This window comes from Carya illinoinensis, chromosome 10, assembly GCF_018687715.1.
Source record: "Carya illinoinensis cultivar Pawnee chromosome 10, C.illinoinensisPawnee_v1, whole genome shotgun sequence".
NCBI lineage: Eukaryota > Viridiplantae > Streptophyta > Magnoliopsida > Fagales > Juglandaceae > Carya > Carya illinoinensis.
In genome coordinates this window covers 29,275,114-29,294,436 of record NC_056761.1, presented here as the reverse complement: position 1 = coordinate 29,294,436, position 19,323 = coordinate 29,275,114, and the positions used below count along the sequence as shown (strand labels likewise).

The following is a 19,323-nucleotide window of genomic DNA, read 5'->3' as shown; positions in this document are numbered from 1 at the left end:
GAAAATGAAGTAAAAACATAAACAAAAAATGTAGATGGTTTTTTTCCCCTTGCCAGCACAGGTCTTCTCCTTCGCGGTAATTTTGTGGCAAAGATTGGGAATTTTGGGTTGGTAATGAGATCGGCATAGAAAAGGAAGAGGAGGTTGGACTTGTACGTCTATTTGAGAGGCATGCCTCTCTATAGGCACTAAAGTGATAATTGAAAATGTATAGGATCTTCTCTGTGGTATTTGGATTGTTGGGCTGTCTTGTGTAGGCCTGCAACCTTGCCTGCCCAAGACAATTTTGGGTACGACTCGATCGGTCCGAAAAGGCATGACAAGACCTGACCCGACCCGACCGATGCATTAGAAAATGATCGGGTTGTTTTAATGTCCGTGTAAAATACTCATAGATTTTTTTTTCCTTGAAGTTTGTTGCGTAAAACATTCTTGGATGGTAATTTTTTTTCTCTTTTATTAAGTCTCTGTAAAATGCTCATAGAATTTTACTAAAGTCTATAAAACACTCGTGGATAGTTAAAATAAATTCAGCTGTGGGCCTAATCAAATTATTATTTCATATGTGGAAAGGGAAAAGCTTCTATGCGTCTAGGTTTGATCGCCCTAGTTGACTGCTGGTTAATTTTTTATTTTTTTTATTTTATATTTTTTATATTTTTTATTTAGTGATTAAAGAAGTTATTTAAAATGTATTAGTGTATTTTTTTATTTTTTAAAATATTTAAATATATTAAAAAAGTGAAAAAAAAATGCCTGGGCACACACCTAGCGGTAAACGCTGGTTGGCATAGTTGCCCAGTCCATGTGAAAATTATTATTGAATGAGAGCAATTAACATTGCATGGATATAATTTTTGTCCAGATTTTTTAGAGTAATTTTCCTTATAGTTTATATAATAAATGATAAGATTTCAGTAACCACAAATGCAATGCCTATGAATAAAGTTGCACAAATAAAAACTAGAGTGGAAAGGAATGTGCATCTCATTGTTTGAAAGTGATCCAAACATTTCAAGTTAGTCCATCCAAAGTGGGTGCCAGTCTAAATGTTTCATGTACTTGTTAAATGTACTGGACGTAATGTGCTTTTAAGTTGCCTTAAATTCTATTTATTTCGTTAGATCGAGTCAGTTGTTTAAGTGGGTCAGGAGTTTGTTCTTTAGGGCTTGGCCTTACAAGATAGGACTTGCTGCTAATTGCTTTTTGATTTATGTTTATATGCTTTTGCTACTAGAATTGGCCCACACCCTTTTATTGTTTGTTTCTTTTAGGGATGCACAGTATATGTAACGACATCTACAATGTAATAGAAATTTCCTATTTACTCTCATATCTTATTCTTTCCTACGGAGGTGCTCCCTTCAAAGTGATCCTTTTTTGGATATTTTATCATACAACTTGGGCGTGTTACAAAATTGATACCGCAGAAACATTGGTGTCTGTGTTAGTAGAACACATACAATGGCTATAGGCACTAGATTGAATCAACTACAAGATGGGTTAAATGACCTAAACAAATCTACAGATTCTCAATATCAAAACTTGGAATTGAAATGTTAGCTCTCAAAAGATAAACATATTCCATTGTACAACAATTGGTAGCGTTAATAGTGGAGCTATAGAGAAGGAATCAAAATAGCAGTTAAGGTAGATCCTTTTCAGATGTCTAGATGAGAGAAGAAGATATCAACCAAAGACACATGGGTGAAGTTTTGGCCAGAACAATACACTTGGAATTCCCAGTCTTCCATGGTGAAGATCCCGTTGATTGGATTTACAAGGTACATTGGTTTCTTTTATGTTTCATAATACTTTCCCCCATTACGGCATAATATCAACATCACTTCACATGGAGGGTAGAGCCCTAATATGGTTCTAAGACCTAGAGGAATCTGGATAGTTTACAGACTAGGATTCATTTATTAATGTATTATTGGTTTGGATGGACCGAATGCCTATGATTACCTTGTGGAGCCCCCACTTGATTGAGGAAAATGGTACTTTGGAGGATTACAAGGCTAGGTTTAAAACCTTGTCTAGTAAGTTGAGAGGACACTCTAACACCTATAAATTAAGTTGTTTCCTCACGGGATGAAATAAGGCTACATATTAGGATGTTCAATCCACCCAACTTAACCCTATAGCCTAGTCATAAGGCTACCTATGAGGGATAAAAGACTTTGTTATTACTATGATACTAATTGGAGCCATGGCCATAAATTTCAAAGTCCTAATCTCTACTTGCTAGAGGAAGTGTTGATAGAAAGGGAAGGAGATCTCAGTCAAGAAGAACTTCCAGTCAAGAAGGAAAAGGGTAGGAACAAAGACTTGAATGTCAACTAAGGAAACTCTTAAATATCTAAAGATTCATTAATGTTTGCATAACCCAAAAACCATGAGGGTAAAGGGAAATATTAGAGTTCAGTGGGTTACCATCCTTGTGGATATAGTTTCAACTTATAATTTTTTGGACCCAACAATAGTTAATAAGCTCCAATTACTCTTAGATTACGCTGAGAAGGTTAAAGTGAGGGAGTTTATTAGTGGAGAAATGATTCCTAGTGAGAGGAAGTGCAATGGGGTTAGGGTTAAAATTCAAGGAATTACATTTAGAGTTGAGGTACATGTATTGGTATTGGCAGGCTATGATATGGAACTGGGCATCCATTGGCTCTCAGGGGTCTATTTTATGATATTTTGAGAAACTTATTATGAAGTTTTGTTATAATGGTAAAGCAGTGGAAATGCAGGAGTTGGCAGCGTTTCAAATGTTTGAAGAAGGTTCTATTAACAAATTCAAGAAGCTGGAAAAGAAAGTAGTAGTTTTGGAAGTTTTAAAAGGAGTGCTAGGTAATAAATCAAAAGTTGAAAGTGAGACCCCAATAACAGTTTAGAATCTACTAAAGCAATTTATAGATGTGTTTTGTGAGCCAAAAGGGCTACCCCTTGAACCCATGGCCACTACAAGAAAAAGCGTTTTTTTTATGATTTTATTTTCCGTGACTAACGCTTGTGGGAAATACTAGATAATGGGACAAATCCCTTCCGTGAAGAATAGGTTTTGACGTTTATTACCAAAAAACGTGCGACGGATGAAAAGTCATGGCCTTTAACCTATTAAAGCGAGGAGATAGTGTTCGTGTTAATAAGTTTGCCGTTGTTACCTCTAGTCTATTTTAATTTTTGCCCATAACAATATAAACTAAACACACCAGAAATTTGTGCACTTTTCGTATTGTGAAAATCCCACTTGCAGCTTCTTTAATTGAATTGGATTGGTGGTTTTGTGGCATCACGCAGGACAAGTAGTTTTTATGTGATGGATTGTTTATCCCTTTAGGCTATTTGGTATGTGAATCAGGTTTATGAATGTTTTACACTTGGAATTACATGATTATATATCTCAGGACAGGGAGATCTGCCCTGTTAGTGCTAGAAATCATCAGATTTCTTGAGTTCTTGTGCTCATAGCCGTTCATGGGTGATAGATGATAGCCACACTCCCATATAAAAATTCACGTATCTAGATGATAGCAACCCCAAATTATCAAGTATTTTATTGATAGGATATGGCAAATGATTGAGCATGTTTGGATGTTTCCAAATAAATAGGTTAAATGCCACAATTATTTGCCACAAACCAGGATGTTGACCTTGTAGTACTTATTAACCTTGATGCATGGAAAGAGCAGTACTGAAGTTGCTTTTTCAGTTGGTACCCAATCCAATGTCAAAATCACTGGTGTCAAGGTTAATAAATTATCAACGAAATTTAGTTTTGTGATACAGACCTCTCTCTGCTTTAACAGTCTTGTCTTAATCATATAATGGACTGATTCCGGACATTAGATTAAATTAATAATGTATCCCCCATATATAAATTGATCGTTTATTACAAATTCAGGTATGTGGTTTGGAAATGAGGGGGATGATGCCTTCCATTGGTAGAATGTAATAACCACCTCTCTGTTTTGCTTATATAAAAAAACCTGGTTGTCTTTTTAAATAATCAGATTTCTGATACTTTTATTAATCAGAACACCAGTTATGTGTAAGTTTCCCAAGAATGGCTCTCAGAATTTTGGGTCTCTATATACTCACATGATATCATACTAATTATGGGGTTTATTCAAAGCCATCTTCAGAATTTTGTTGATAGATACATGTTTTCAATTAAAATGTTAATACCTCCCTATTCATCACTCCACATTGGATTAGACAAAACAATAATGTTGTGTAATGTTATTATTTTCCCTTAATACAGTTTTTTATTAATTTTTTCCATTTGAATAATTACACTAACCATTTTTGGGTCGAAGTTTGTATTTGATACTATTATGACATGTTGGTACAATAAACTGATCATTGTATATGAAATCTATTTAAATCAAATACCTGCTCTCCCTTACAACAACAATTGAGGACCACTACACTCTAATTGGGATTATTCATACATAAGTTTAACAATACAAGTCATACCTTACAGAAATTCTGTTCCCCATGCAAGTCCGTCATAACACCATCAATACATCTATGTATACAAAAAAGCCAGTAAAAACATTTTTTGCAAACCCAATAGCTTAGAGGGCCAATTCTGTAGAACTGAGTGGAAGCAATAAGCCGTTCACCATCTTTTTATACCGGAAATTAATGTATATTTCAGTTCATATGGTTCCTCAAACTCTCGCAATTAAATGTTTTTGTATGGTAGACATTCTCTGTGCTACCTTCAAATGTAAATTGGAAAAAAACATTTGGACGGCCCAGAAGTAAGCACGTTAGCTACCTTAACACCATAGAACTTCCTAGCTAATGTGATCACACAATTATAAAAAACTGTCCAACTTAGACCATGAATAAATGACCATAGAAGCAAACCTATATTCATTAGCCTGAGTTTACCTGAACCAATTCTCTTAGGTAAAGTCAATTGGACCTCATCAACTAAACTATATGAGGCTTTCATGTGATCTGAATAGTCAGCATGGAACTTCTGCCACTCTTTCTGAGATGAAAGAGTTTTCCCTCCCCCAAACCATTATAATCGTTCCTACTTTCTCTAGTCTACCAAGAATTCTTTCATATCCTTCTGAACTTGTACAATTTCTTGTGTCGTTACCAGATGGATAGGGCTTGGATGCATATTGAAGATAGGATGCGTTCCAACGAATATGCTGAGGGCGTAAAAAAATTCATAGATATGGCGAAGGCCCACGCACCGGGGAGAGACTGCATTAGGTGTCCATGTAGGCGATGCCGAAATCGATCTTTCCATCCTATCTCTATGGTTGAGGATCATTTGTTCATTGTCGGGATAGATACATCTTATACGGAATGGATATTCCATGGCGAGGAGGAAACTTTGCAATACACCACATCGTCGGATGAGGAGGGTATTGATGACTATTCCTACAATGACTACATTGATGATGTCGACGAGATGTTAGATGACATCCGTGTTGGATCCTTCATGGACAATTCCTCTAGTCCAGAAGGTGATGCAGACCGAGTTCCCCAAGGACACACCGCTCATACTCCAATACCCCCTAACTTCGATGAGTTGCTAGATGATGCCAAAATGCCACTCTATCCAAATTGTTCTAAGTTCTCAAAGCTATCATTCATAGTCAAGTTGCTTCATATAAAGACTGTTGGTGGTTGGACTGTGAAGTCGTTTGACATGGTTATCAAGCTGTTGCAAGCTGCATTTCCTCAAGCACATTTCCCTGCCTCATATAACGAGGCTCGCCAATTACAACGTGGTTTGAGATTTAGTTACAAAAAGATACATGTATGTCCAAATGATTGTGCCTTATTTTGGAAAGAGAATGCTGAGAAGGATGAGTGCCCTAAATGTAATGCATCTAGGTGGGCCTCAAGCACATCTACCCAACATAGGTTACCCAAAAAAGTCCTCCGATATTTCCCTTTGAAGCCGCGGTTGCAACGATTGTTTGTGTCAAAGAAGACTGCCCAAGTCATGAGGTGGCATAAAACAGAGCGTGTTGATGATACCACCCACATGAGACATCCGGCAGATTCACAGGTCTGGAAAGACTTTGATAGGAAGCATGCCTCATTTGCTGAAGATCCTCGTAATGTCAGACTTGGTTTAGCAAGTGATGGGTTCAACCCATTCAATAATATGAGCAAGCCGTATAGTATTTGGCCGGTGCTACTTGTGCCTTACAACTTGCCTCCTTGGTTATGCATGAAGGATCCGTACTTGATGATGTCTTTGTTAATCCCTGGACCAAAGGCACCGGGAAATGATATTGACGTGTTCATGCGTCCACTAATAGATGAGTTGATAGAATTATGGGAAGAGGGAGTTCGTACATATGATGCATACAAACGAGAATTCTTTGTGTTGAGGGCGGCATTGCTCTGGACTATTAATGACTTCCCTGCATATGCTAATCTCTCCGGCTGGAGCACGAAGGGTAAGATGGCATGCCCTACTTGTAATGCTGAAACAGATTCATTGTGGTTGGTTCATGGCCGAAAACACTGTTATATGGGCCATCGTCGTTGGTTGGAGGTAGATCATAGTTGGAGACGGAAAAAAAGTGCTTTTAATGGTAAGGAGGAAAACCGTCTCCAACCTAAATTGATCACAGGACATGCTTTATTGGAACAATTAAATGAGGTCTCAGATGTGCAGTTTGGTAAATCTATTTCAAAGAAGAGGAAACGTTTGCCCAATGAACTTAATTGGACAAAAAGAAGTATCTTCTTTTTGCTTCCATACTGGTTAGACTTGGGATTAAGACATAACTTGGACGTAATGCACATTGAGAAAAACATTTGTGATAATGTGTTGGGAACTTTGATGGATATTGAGGGCAAAAGTAAGGACACTGCCAATGCGCGTAGGGATTTGGAACATCTTGGACTAAGGAAAGAGTTACATCTACAACATGATGGTGATCGTACTTCTATGCAGTGTGCATGTTACGTGTTAAATGCAACTGAGCGAAGGAGTCTTTGTGCTCGGTTGGCAGACGTCAAATTCCCTGACGGTTTTGCCTCAAATATTGCCCGGTGTGTCAACGTTAGTGACGGGAAAATAATGGGAATGAAGAGCCATGATTGTCATATATTCATGCAATACTTGTTGCCGGTTGTAATTGGTGGGTTCCTACCTGCTAATGTGCGTCGAGCCCTAATAGAGTTGTGCTTGTTTTTCAAAGAATTATGTTCTCGAACACTAGATAAAACAGTGTTGGAACGGCTTCAGCTTAATATCCCCATCATTCTCTGCAAACTGGAAATGATATTCCCACCTGCATTTTTCGATATCATGGTGCACCTTGCTATTCATCTACCGGATGAAGCGTTGCTAGCAGGACCTGTTCAGTACAAGTGGATGTACCCCTTTGAGAGGTATATGGGTAAGTTCAAGAGGTACGTTCGCAATAGAGCTCGTCCAGAAGGATCCATTGCTGAAGCATATGTTCACGTAGAGTGCTTGACATTTTGCTCTATGTACCTTAATGATATCGAGACTAGACATAACCGAGAGGAAAGGAACATTGATGTTGGTTTATGCTCCCAACAGCCAAGTTTATCTGTTTTCTCCCAAAAGGTTCGCCCATTAGGTGGGGCAAAAATATCTGTATTGCCTGATACCGTGTTGTCCAAGGCTGAGTGGTACGTGCTTAATAATTGCCCGGAGATTGAGCACTATATAGAGTAAGTGCACCCTCGTGATGTTATTAACTTGGAATTGTCTTTTATTGTGATGGAATAACTTAATGTCGATTCTGGTTTTTGTAGTGACCATTATAACAAGATGAAGGAAGAGGGCTTGAGTAACTTCGAGCATAGGCACCAAAGTCAATTCCCATCATGGTTCAGAGCACGTGTAAGATTTCCCTTATTTAAATATAAACAATACCCTTTAATGGAAAAGGAGCATGAACATGATTCTGAAGTCATTTGTCTAATTTCAATGTAGATTGCGGAGTTGCATGCAATGACTCCTCCCGAGGTGACAGATGACATATGCATTAGCATGTGGACCAGATCCACTGGTCGCATCATACCATGGCTGTATCATGAATGGAATTCGGTTTCACTCGAAGAACCTCGAAACGCGTCGACTCACCCAAAACAGTGGGGTTGTTGTTTATGGCAACCATCAAGGTAACCCTGTTGACTACTACGGCCAGTTGACGGAGGTCATAGAATTACGCTACATGGGTTGGCGTAAGTGCTTCTTGTTCAAATGTGATTGGTGGGACATTGGCGACAAGAGAAGAGGGATACAAGTTGGGGATCATTTCACAAGTGTCAATACTTCGAGGCAATGGTATAAAGATGAGCCTTTCGCCCTAGCCTCCCAAGCATTGCAAGTGTTTTACATTAAGGACCCAACTTTGGGGGGAAGTTGGCATGCAGTACACAAGATATCAACTAGGAATGTTTACAATATTGGGCATAAATCATCAGAATTCCATGATGATGATGATGATGATTCCTCCACTGTTGACGCAGAAGACGATAGTGACACTGATGCTGCGAACTATGGTCCTGTTGATGAAAATGATGGATTTCTCAATCCATTGACCCGGGTCGGGGAAGAGCAATTACAGGTTGATCGATCAACCATATCTAGATCACAATTATCCCCAGGAAGTGATGATGAGGACACTGATAATGATGACGTGCAGAACAATGATTTTTTGGATGGAGAACATAGATGACGGGGATAATGATGGTACTAAATATGACACTTGATTTCCAGTTATAAACAACATGCACTTGTGGAAAGAATTATATACTATATAATTCTTGTGAATGTGGTTGGTCACTTAACATCTGATTGCTTTCATTAAGTTAAAGAGTTCAGAGAGTTTAACTCGACCAGACATGTATTTCAGTTGATTAAAGCAATACCTTATCACATATTCAACTTTCTTATTATGTTAAATATTAAGTATTTCCATAAAAACCAAACATGTATATATTAACTTAGGATGATTTATATTGTGGCCTGACTTGGTGTAAATGATTATCCTTGCAGACAATGCGTGAGGTATTTCAACTTGTGCCCTTCCATCTCCACACTTCAACAATGCGTGTGTCAAGGGAGTAGACAAATGATAATGTGGTTCAGCATGTGAGGTCATTTTGTTATTCAGTTGGTTTACAATATGCATTTAAGGCTGACTTTTGTGATATATTAAATGCTCATGTTACACTGATTTGCATATTATGTGGTGATGCATTTTGTGGGTTTTGTAATGATCTGCCTGTTTATGACGTACCTGATATTGAACTATAAGCAATCTGTAGTCTAATTATGGTACTTATGTAACAGTATATTTCATGTACTGAAAACTGTTTAGCTTTCTGCCCAGGATATTTAGTTGATATAAGGTTGTCGTCAAGTAGTGTGTAGTGGCAGTATGCATGAGTATATTTTGGAAGATTTTATATCACCTAAAATGTCCCTATTAGTATGAAGGGATTTTACCTACTGGTATGGGTGTTACAGGTAAATTAACATACATATATTTCAATTCTCCTTAATATAGCCCCACTTTGTCCCAGTAGTTAGCAATATTGGCAGAGGATATGTTGGGGTAGCTAAATGATATGAATCATACTCCCAAGCATTGAGTTAATGAATGTGATACAACGCAGAAGGGATTAGTTACATTAATCCCTAGCTGATGTAACTAGGCAAACACTTTAATTTACACCTTGGAATATGATTACCACGGTGTCATGAATGGCTTATGGGGGAGCAGCCATATACAAATATGGCTGAAAGCATATCAACACCCAACTAACAAGAAAGAGACTCCTATTGATCATCATCCTATATAGTTCACCATACACCAGCCACTCAATCAAACATATATAAAGGACTAGCAAATATCTTAACGGCATATTTGTTGTAAGTATGACATATTCAAACACTGCTTTTCAGAATGGAATATAATCCAAATGATTATAACTAAAAGTGCATGAAGCAAGGTATATTTGGCACATTATGTCACCAACGCCAAAGCAGAGCATCAAACTCATTCAAGAATGGTTCAGCATAATTGTAAATGACGTACTGATTTATGGAATAAGGCTGAATTGGAACTGTGCAACAAATAATTTGGCAGAGTGATATAATTTTGTGAAGAGGCTAGTATGAATATTCTAAGCTGAACATTAGTAAAAGTGCATGAAAGGGAGGTTACTAAGTATGCATAAAACAATACAGGTACGATGAAGAGATCACATTGGTTTGGCTTGTGATGCAAATAAGATATGAATAACTTACATCCACAAACAATATTGCAGTGGCAGTAAACTTTGTACAGAATGTTGGGCAAGAAAAGTACTTGTTTTTAACATTCATAATATCCCAATAAATGTTGGAGGTAATGATCCAATCATTATTGCCATTTCAACATAAATGATAATGAGGAAGAGGAGTTTTTAATATGTGAACTTTCAGCTAGATTTGTTCAGTATATTTCGACAGATTATATAACAGCGTTATTAACTTAGGAATGGCCAACAAAACTTATATTGATAAGTTTTTAAAGAATTAAGAAGGGAATTAATATATTTATGCCCTAATGCATATGTTTCCACTGTATACGGGGGAATGTCCAACGTAATCAATCCTTTAACATTGTATACACAGAGATCATGAACGTAATCAAACCATATGCAAATAACAGGGCAAGACTATATAATCAATGGGGCATGCGTAAACAAGAACACAGGTAAGAGTTTAGAATGTTATTCGTGTTCAGGCCTGTATTTATAATGGGAAAATGGAAACTATTGTTACCATTATGCATATAGTGTCCAAAACAATAGGCCCAATTCATGTTAATTGGGTTCTACTATGGTACAAATGTGAAATGGACCATGCAAGAGTACATTCCCATAATGTCTGTACACGTGGGCCACAATTGGCATGCAAAAAAATTTAACATTTGAATGACAAATGTTGAGGGCTGGGATGCATGTGGCATGCATTACCTACACGTATGTGGCCCATGTGTCCCCTACATACTAGCTAGGTTACAAATAAGATATTAATTACAAAGGTAAACTTTCTCCATTACACGTATGGGTTTGTTTGTTAACAGAAACATGTACAAATAGCCCAAGAGAACATCCTGAAGCACATTAACGTCCTGTTAGAAATAAATAACCTATTACATAGTCTCAAACCAATTGATGAGTTGCTGGAGGCGGGAATTCAGCTTCCAAAAAAATTAACAAAACCCGCGCCACACTTTTTTGCTGAAGTGACAGCTGCCCAGTTACATCACAGCTTCGTGGGTACCAGAGGGTTGTCAAATAAAAACCTATTGAGAACTTTCAGTCTTGGCTGAAGAATGAAGCACCGAGAAGAGGGTAGTGTCTGAAAGCACAATCCCAAAAGCCATTGGTTTTGCACGGGATAAGATTTTCAGACCTGCAGATTTAACATCGTGTTCATTCAGTGTGACAAAGGGATTACCAGAACATACCCAAGAACAGGTACATAGTTACACTCAGCCCAGCCTTATTTTGTATGGATGATTCCTGATTTTCCTGTTTATAGCTATGTAAGTTTTCCTGTGTTAAAAGAAGGGATTTTTCTAAACATACATAGATCTGTGAGTCAGTCTGAATGTAAAAACATTTACACAAACTGGAAACTCAGCTAGATTTGACATTTAACACAGGAATAACTTTTCCTGCTGGGGTATCCATTTTATAACAATGAACTTGAAAAAAAAAAAACCTTTCTTTTATCTACTGTAAATATGTTGTTGATAGAAGGTATAGAGTAGGGTGGTAGAAACCGTGTTCAACAAAATCATGGCATTTCCCTTCCAATCTGGCCCTTAACTTAGGAATGACAGATCTACTTTGCCAAAAGGTTAGGACATCTTCAATAACAAATATGCATTGCAAGCATTATGATAAAGGCAAAGAGTAAGGCATTTGCTTAGCAGGAGCTGTTGAAACTGATGATACATAAGTGTTTATGAAGCTGAACTTTCTAAAACTTGACACCAATAATAACAGTTTAAGGTTTTTCCTAAATATTGCAACCATATTTAGTCATACCTTATAAGATAATCTGTTTGGATCACTGTCCATATTGAACTATATGTTGATATTTTGCTGAAAAAATTTGTTAATATGCTATGGTAAAGTGTTTCAGCATTCCTATATTGAAGTGCAATAAATACTTAGATGTAATTTCTGTTACATTTTGCCCAGTCATTGGTCTGTTATCGTATCTAATTGTTGGTCATTGCAAATAGAAGTGTATAAAAGTACGAAAAAACTAAACTATAACAAGTTTGAGGGTGGTGAAAACTGCATCCTTCATGGGTTATGAGACAACTTGCATTGATGAAATGATTTCGTAATTACAGTCAATTAACCTAATGGTTTGGATTGTAAAAAATTCACGTCGGGCACGACTACCCCGAGGGCCACCTCGGATAGCATGCAGCCCAACCGAAGAAGTTCCAGCAGTGCTGCGTCCAACACGAGGAGTAAGGGATAAGGAGGATCCCATAGTTGATGCTGCACCAAAAGTAGTGCAACCAGTGGCTGTAGAGGACGTCAACAACACTGTAGAACAGTCAGGAAATGGGGGGGGAGACGTGACAGGTTTGGCATTTTGTAGCCTTAATTTATCAAGAAAGTCCTGAGCCAGTTATTGCTAGTTATAATGAATACTCAATGATGAATGTTAACCTGTAAACAATTAATAAGAGTTTTATTACAGGTCCACCCATAAAAAGCTTACGGAGGGGACGATCCCAAGGGCCATGTAGGACTTCATCAAGCCAAATTGAAAATGTTTCAGCAGTGTTGTCCCCCATAGTTGATGCCACACCAGATTTGGTAACACAAGTGGGTGTAGAGGAGGTAATGCAACCTGTAGACCAGTTTGGAAATGATGGGGGAGACATCAGAGGTTAGGCCCGTTTCTATAATATAGTGGAAAGATTGACATTCGAAGTTTATGCTATTTAATATTGCATGTCAAATATGCTTGTTGCTCAGTACATAATAATTCGCCACTTTGATTACAGTTCCAACCCTAAAAAGTGGACGTCGGGGACGATTACCCCGAGGGCCACCTCGGATAGCAGCAAGCCAAAATGCCTCTGTTTCAGATGTGCTGCCTCCGAGAAGGGGCCTAAGGGATGAGGAGGATTCCATAGTTGATGCTGCACCAGAAGCAATAACAGAAGTTTCAGTAGAGGACGCAAGGAATGTTGTACAACAAGACGGAAATGAGGGGGGAGACATCACAGGTTTGGCATTTTCAAGTCTTATATATGTACAAAGAAAGACTTTGGGATTTAATTCAGCGTGCTTTGTATAATGCCAGATTCCTAACGCTTGCTAATAACTACATTGTAATAACACTTATATTACAGGTCCACCCATAAAAAAATGAGGCAGAGGGCCTGCAAAGGGTACAACATTTGAACAGCTACGGAAGTTGGGCAAGATCCCTGTAAATATAAAGGATGGGCACAGGGGTCCATCATGCGAACATGCCAATGTATTCAGTAGTCGAGTGAGTTGGATAGTGAAAGTACATGCAGATATGAAGAATGCTAGCTGGAGTGTGGTTCCCGACAAGCACAAGCATGAGCTTATCAATCGTGTTAGAGTAAGGGTTACCCAAAATGTGCAGTTTCACAAAGTTTGAGTTAATTTTCTGTTTAATGTATGTTTGTTAGAGTAGCGACAACCATGTGATATGATGTTGGTGCATGTGCAGGCAGATTTCATTTTGGATTGGACCAAGGAAAACCATCGTGAAGCTGTGGTAAACGCACTTGCTGACAAGTACAACGCATACCATTACGAACTACACAAGCACTACAAGAAATATGGATCACACGAGGAGGCACTAGCTGGTCGAAAATCGTCGATGGAGCCACATGTTTGGGAGTGGCTATGTTCAAGGTGGGCCAGCAGCTCATTCAAGGTACAACCTGAGTTGTATTGATGGGGAGGAAGTAGGGGATTTTGAGTATTTAGAATAAATCTGCCTATAATACCTGATTGTCTAATAGATGTTTTTGTATAGCTTGAGTTGATTAATGTACTGTAAGCTGTATCAGAGCTGAAATAATTTATTTATTGTGAATTATTTCAGGAACAGTCAAATAGAAACACTAATAATAGGAAAAAACAGAAGGTTAAGCATACGGGGGGAAGGAAATCCTTTGTCAGGATATTGGAAGAGAAAGTAAGACAAACTTTCATTAAAATAGGTTGTGTAATTTTGTAAATCCGTACTTGAGCTAAAATTAACATATATTTTGTTCATGAAGAGTGGGGAGGCACTGAATATGATAGCATTTTACAAAGAAACACATTGGTCAAGGGAGAAGGGTAAATGGATCAATGCTGCAGCTGAACATAATTATGTGAGTTAACTTATCCTGTGTTATTTTCAGTTAATGACATCCGTGTTTGATTCCTCATACACTGACATGTTTGAATAATTTTGTTTGTGGAAATTTAGAATCTTATGATAGAGCGGTTGAATGAGGCAGAATCAGAAGAAGATGGTGATGAAGCTGCAGCCGAGGTTTTCAAAGAGGTGTTAGGATTCAAATCAGGCTATGCACAAGGGCTAGGCCACTCAGTCATTCCAGATCCCAGCCCTTCGCTGAAAAAGAACAAGGCATTTATACGTTTGGCCGAGGAGAATGAAAGGATCAAGAATAGTGCAGACAATTACAAGACACAACTAGAGAGAATTTTGGGTGATATGGCTGCTCTTAGAAATGCTTTTTCTGAGCATGACAAACAACTGAATATGATATCATCACAGTTGGGGACAAGTAGGGAGTCTCAACAAGAGACTCAAGGAGATGCTTAGGCATCTCTTAGTTGGTTCTAACTTTTTTGGATCACGGCCAGTTTTGGGATATTTTGTGTTTTGTGTTCCCCATAGGGAGATGGCAGTTTTACTTATGCCAACTTTTTTGATGGGTTGTATGGGAAGGTTGGGGTGTTTTGGCATTGAAAGGGTCGGGTTTTATAGCATTTTATCAGCATTATTTTGTGTTTACTCTATATATAACTATTAAATCTAGTTGGAAGTAGCTTTTACATGTTTGGTGATACTCAAGCAACTGTCCAATTTTTTTGAGAATGTGAGTCAGTCACTTTCATATCTGATCTTATTACCTACTGGTTTGTAGCGCAGTTTTGAAAAGCTAATTATCTGACTCAAGAAACATATCCGGGAAGTTGAACTTCTTTGTATTTTTTTGTTGCAGGGTTACAATGGTTGAGCATTAAGGTAGCTGCCTCCATTAGGGTTAAAAAACACTCCAGTTATGTGATGGAAGGCAACTGAAGGGTCACAGTTGAAACGGAAATGACCAAATATGGAATTTATCAACGCATTACTGGATATGTGCAGAATGGTTATGTGCCGGTAAATAGTTTCTTTCCGATAACTAGTGTTTATTGAATAAGCTTAATATCAAGATGTTGTTATACCTATCTCTTCATGCATAATATAGGTTTGTTTATAATATGTGAATAGATCCATACTTGACTGGGCAATTTGGGAGAATAAATAGCTGGATGCAAACAAATGTACCTTAATTTTATTGATCATAGCTGTAGCCAAGTGTATTAAAATATACACATGGCTGGCAGTATAATTCCAAACAATGTTTTTCATAATTCTTCTATCATACATCTTCACATCTGGATTATAATAAGATGGCAATGTGCTGATATGAATTTAGATTAAAATTGATCATGAACTGGTGGTAATCTGGTTTTGTTAAAGTTAAAATGAGGATTGTGCAGAACCTAGGGAGTTTTGATAACTGAGGGTGAAAATACAGCATTCTCCTAGATTAGGCAATGGTAGATGATTGTAAGTTATATATTTAATAACTCTCGCAATCATTGAAGTTCTCTGTACCTTCAAGATTGTGGGACAGGAAAAGAATAGGGAAAATCATACTGCAGGCACCATTTGTTGGAGAGTTGGGATACAATTGTTCAGTTGTTAATATACAAGAAAATGTCTGGTCAGGAGTCGAATCTAATGGTGTTAGACACAGCCAAGCCTGAAGGATTTTTGTTACTTAGGTCAGTTACCAGGGTGTTTATCTAATGAAATATTTTCAAATGAGAAGTATATAGGATATGAGGGAGAAAAAGGACAAGAATACATGTTTAGAATTATTGGTGAAATCTGAAAATGGATTGGTTGCTTCTTTTGGTATTGTGATAGATACCAAAAGAATGAAGTTTTCAATGGGGTGGAGCTTATGATCAGGAGCACTTGTATAATTGTAACATTGTGTCAAAATTAATTGTTGAGTATGGTATGTTCTGAGTTGGCCTTTACACAACATGCACATACATTGAGGGTTAGAGATTTGAATGTCTAGCTTATATATGGCATCTACATGGTTTTGTACTTTAATGTATACCATGTTTACAGGAAGTGACATAACATGATCATAGAAATGTGACAGTTTCTATGGAAAAAATGTATTGGATGGAGTTGGTAATATAAACTCAGTTTTATTTTCCCTGAGTTGTTATGGAAAATTCATTCAATATTGTAGGTTTCCAGTCTTTAACTTGATGTATGTACTACCATATACATGCATGAGGTCCAAATATTGTAAATCCCGGGGTAGTATATATTATACTAAGATGTATATATATATACACCACAATAGCTATGGCTAGGTTGCATTCATTGAGATTTGTTGAAGAAATGTGAATCTAAGATTATTGATAGCTAAGTCTAGTCTATTTGTACACATGTTTATTCAGGTTCTTCTCAAGTATCTTTTATGTGTGGACAAGAGGAAACAAGGTCATTTGTTCAGCTGGGAAGATCAGGTTCACAGAATGTTGATGATGCTATTATGGATAGATTATGTTGAGCCAAGTTGTGTGAGGGGGAAAGTAAATAACATTGTAATATGGGTTCAAGTTTCTGTTGTATGGAATGTAGTATATGCCAAAATGCTAATCACGGCCCTCTTGTCCTTCCCATTTGGTAAACATTTTGTAATGTATTTCCAACATGTTGTAAATGGACAGTGGAATAGTAAGAATGTTTATTCATAACTTGAATTATGGGATTGTGTTATTTGTATATATCGGACTGTATTTTGTAGTATATGTGCCATAATCTCACCAAATTGAAGTAGAAGAAACAGGTTTTTACCTAAAGTAATGTACCTGAAGTTGCGAAATGTTATGAGGCTTTCAATTCCATTATCTACGGGACCTGGCCTCTTAGTGGCACGTACAATGTTTACACTTTTACCCAGGGAACAACATTGGTGGAAAAAGATAATCTTGTTTATTATAAATTAAAGCTATTTGCCACGAAGAACCTTCATGTAAATTAATTACTTCTCATGCGCAAAAAATTCGGGAAATACCCTTTAATATCCAAATTCCCGACGTACACATGCTCGTGGAGATTATATTTTTCTCCACGAGTATCGTGAGTGGCGAATAATGAAAACCTGAAAATATTAATTCATATTTTCCACGAGTTTTATTCATGGCCTTTACACATTTTCCAAGGGCAAATTTTGGTAGGGAAAAAACATACGACATGTAGTACAGACGTGAGGGTCCAAAAATTACCCACGGATAGTGTTCGTGGGTAATACTAATAACCACAAACTTCTCTCATGGGAAGTATCCAATTCCCATGAGCAATTAATAAATTGAATTGCCTTTTGCCACGAGTTCGTGAAGGCTCTTGTCACGGAATGCACCATGAAGAAAAGTATCTATTTGCCACGAAGTTAAGTTTTCGTGGGATATAATACCTTTTTCGGCAACTTATATGCCACGAACTTCCCACGGGAGAAATTTGTGAGGACAGCATTTTTCCCACGAAATGCATAGTTTTGCCCACAACATACCTCTTTGGGAAAAAACACTTTTTCTTGTAGTGGGCCATGCTATTAACTAGATTCCTAACACTAAACTCATATTTATCAGACCTTATAGATACTCTTTCTAGAAAGACGAGATATAGAAAATAGTCTAGGAGTTTTTAACCATGGGGGTTATACAACCTAGCCAAAGACCAAATTCTTCCCCAATGTTGTTGGTTAGGAAGGCTGATGGAACATGGAGACTATGTGTAGACTACATGGGGCTTAACAGTGTCACAATTAAGGACAAATTATCTATAGATGTGGTGGAGGAGATGGTAGATGAGTTACATGGGGTTGTTATTTTTTTGAAACCGAATTGAAGGTTTGGATACTATTAGATTCGGATTAAGCCCATTGATGTACACAAAATTGCATTTAAAATCCATGAAGGGCATTAAGAATTCCTATTTATGTTTTTTGGGGTAACAAACACACCATCGACTTTCCAAAGCTATATGAATGAGGTATTTTGCTCCTACTTAAGGAAATTTATACTAGTTTTTTTTTTTAAATGATATTATGGTGTATAGTAAAACTAAGTTGAAGCATGTGAAACACCTACAAGTAGCCCTAGAAACCCTAGGGCACCACTTATTGTATGCCAAACAGTCCAAGTGTTGCTTTGGGTACAATGCAATTGCTTATCTAGGCCACTTAATTGCTTCTCAAGGGATTTGAATTAATCCAAAAAATTTGCAAGCTATGAAGGAATGGCCGCTGCCTAACTCCTAAAGGCATTGAGGGGATTATTGGATTTAACAGGACATTATACAAATTTATCAAGGGCTATGAGGAAATTGCATCCCCTTTGAAAATGATGCTGAAGAATGATATTTTTCATTATAGTGAAGAGGACAAAGTTGCTTTTTATCGGTTGAAGGAAGCTGTAACTTGCCTTGCTGCCAAATTCTTCTATGTTGTTCACTATTGAGTGTGATGCTTTAGAGGCTGCTGTAGGAGCAGTGGTGATGCAACAAGGCAAGCTTATAGCCTTTTATAGCTGAGCCCTAAATGGAAGATTCTTGATGATGTCCACTTATGGAAAATAACTTCTTGCTCTTATTTTGGTTGTACTCAAGTGGAGACCGTATCTCTTGGGACAAACCTTTGTTGTCAAAACTTGATAGATCAAAAGGTATGAACTCCTATGTAGTAAAAATGAATTACTAAGCTAATGGAGGTATGACTTCATAGTGGAGTCTAAAAAATGGGCTAAAAATAGGGTTGTTGATACTCTATCAAGAAGGCAGTAGGAAGAAGAGGGCACATTGATATTAATCACCTTCCTAACTATGGATTGAATAGATGATTTAAAGTAGCATATTCCACTAATCTATAGCATATTCCACTAATTCACATATGCAAGCCCTCATGA

At 37.4% G+C, this 19,323-nt stretch overlaps 1 protein-coding gene across 1 annotated transcript; it reads left to right on the top strand.

Annotated features, from left to right (window-relative positions):
- Positions 1 to 2,398: 2,398 nt before the first annotated feature.
- LOC122278609 lies at positions 2,399 to 7,702 on the top strand. Its single transcript, XM_043088790.1, has 3 exons — positions 2,399 to 2,623; positions 2,721 to 2,819; positions 5,126 to 7,702. Exons 1-3 carry the CDS (start codon positions 2,399 to 2,401, stop codon positions 7,700 to 7,702), a joined length of 2,901 nt encoding a protein of 966 aa, XP_042944724.1.
- Positions 7,703 to 19,323: the final 11,621 nt, after the last annotated feature.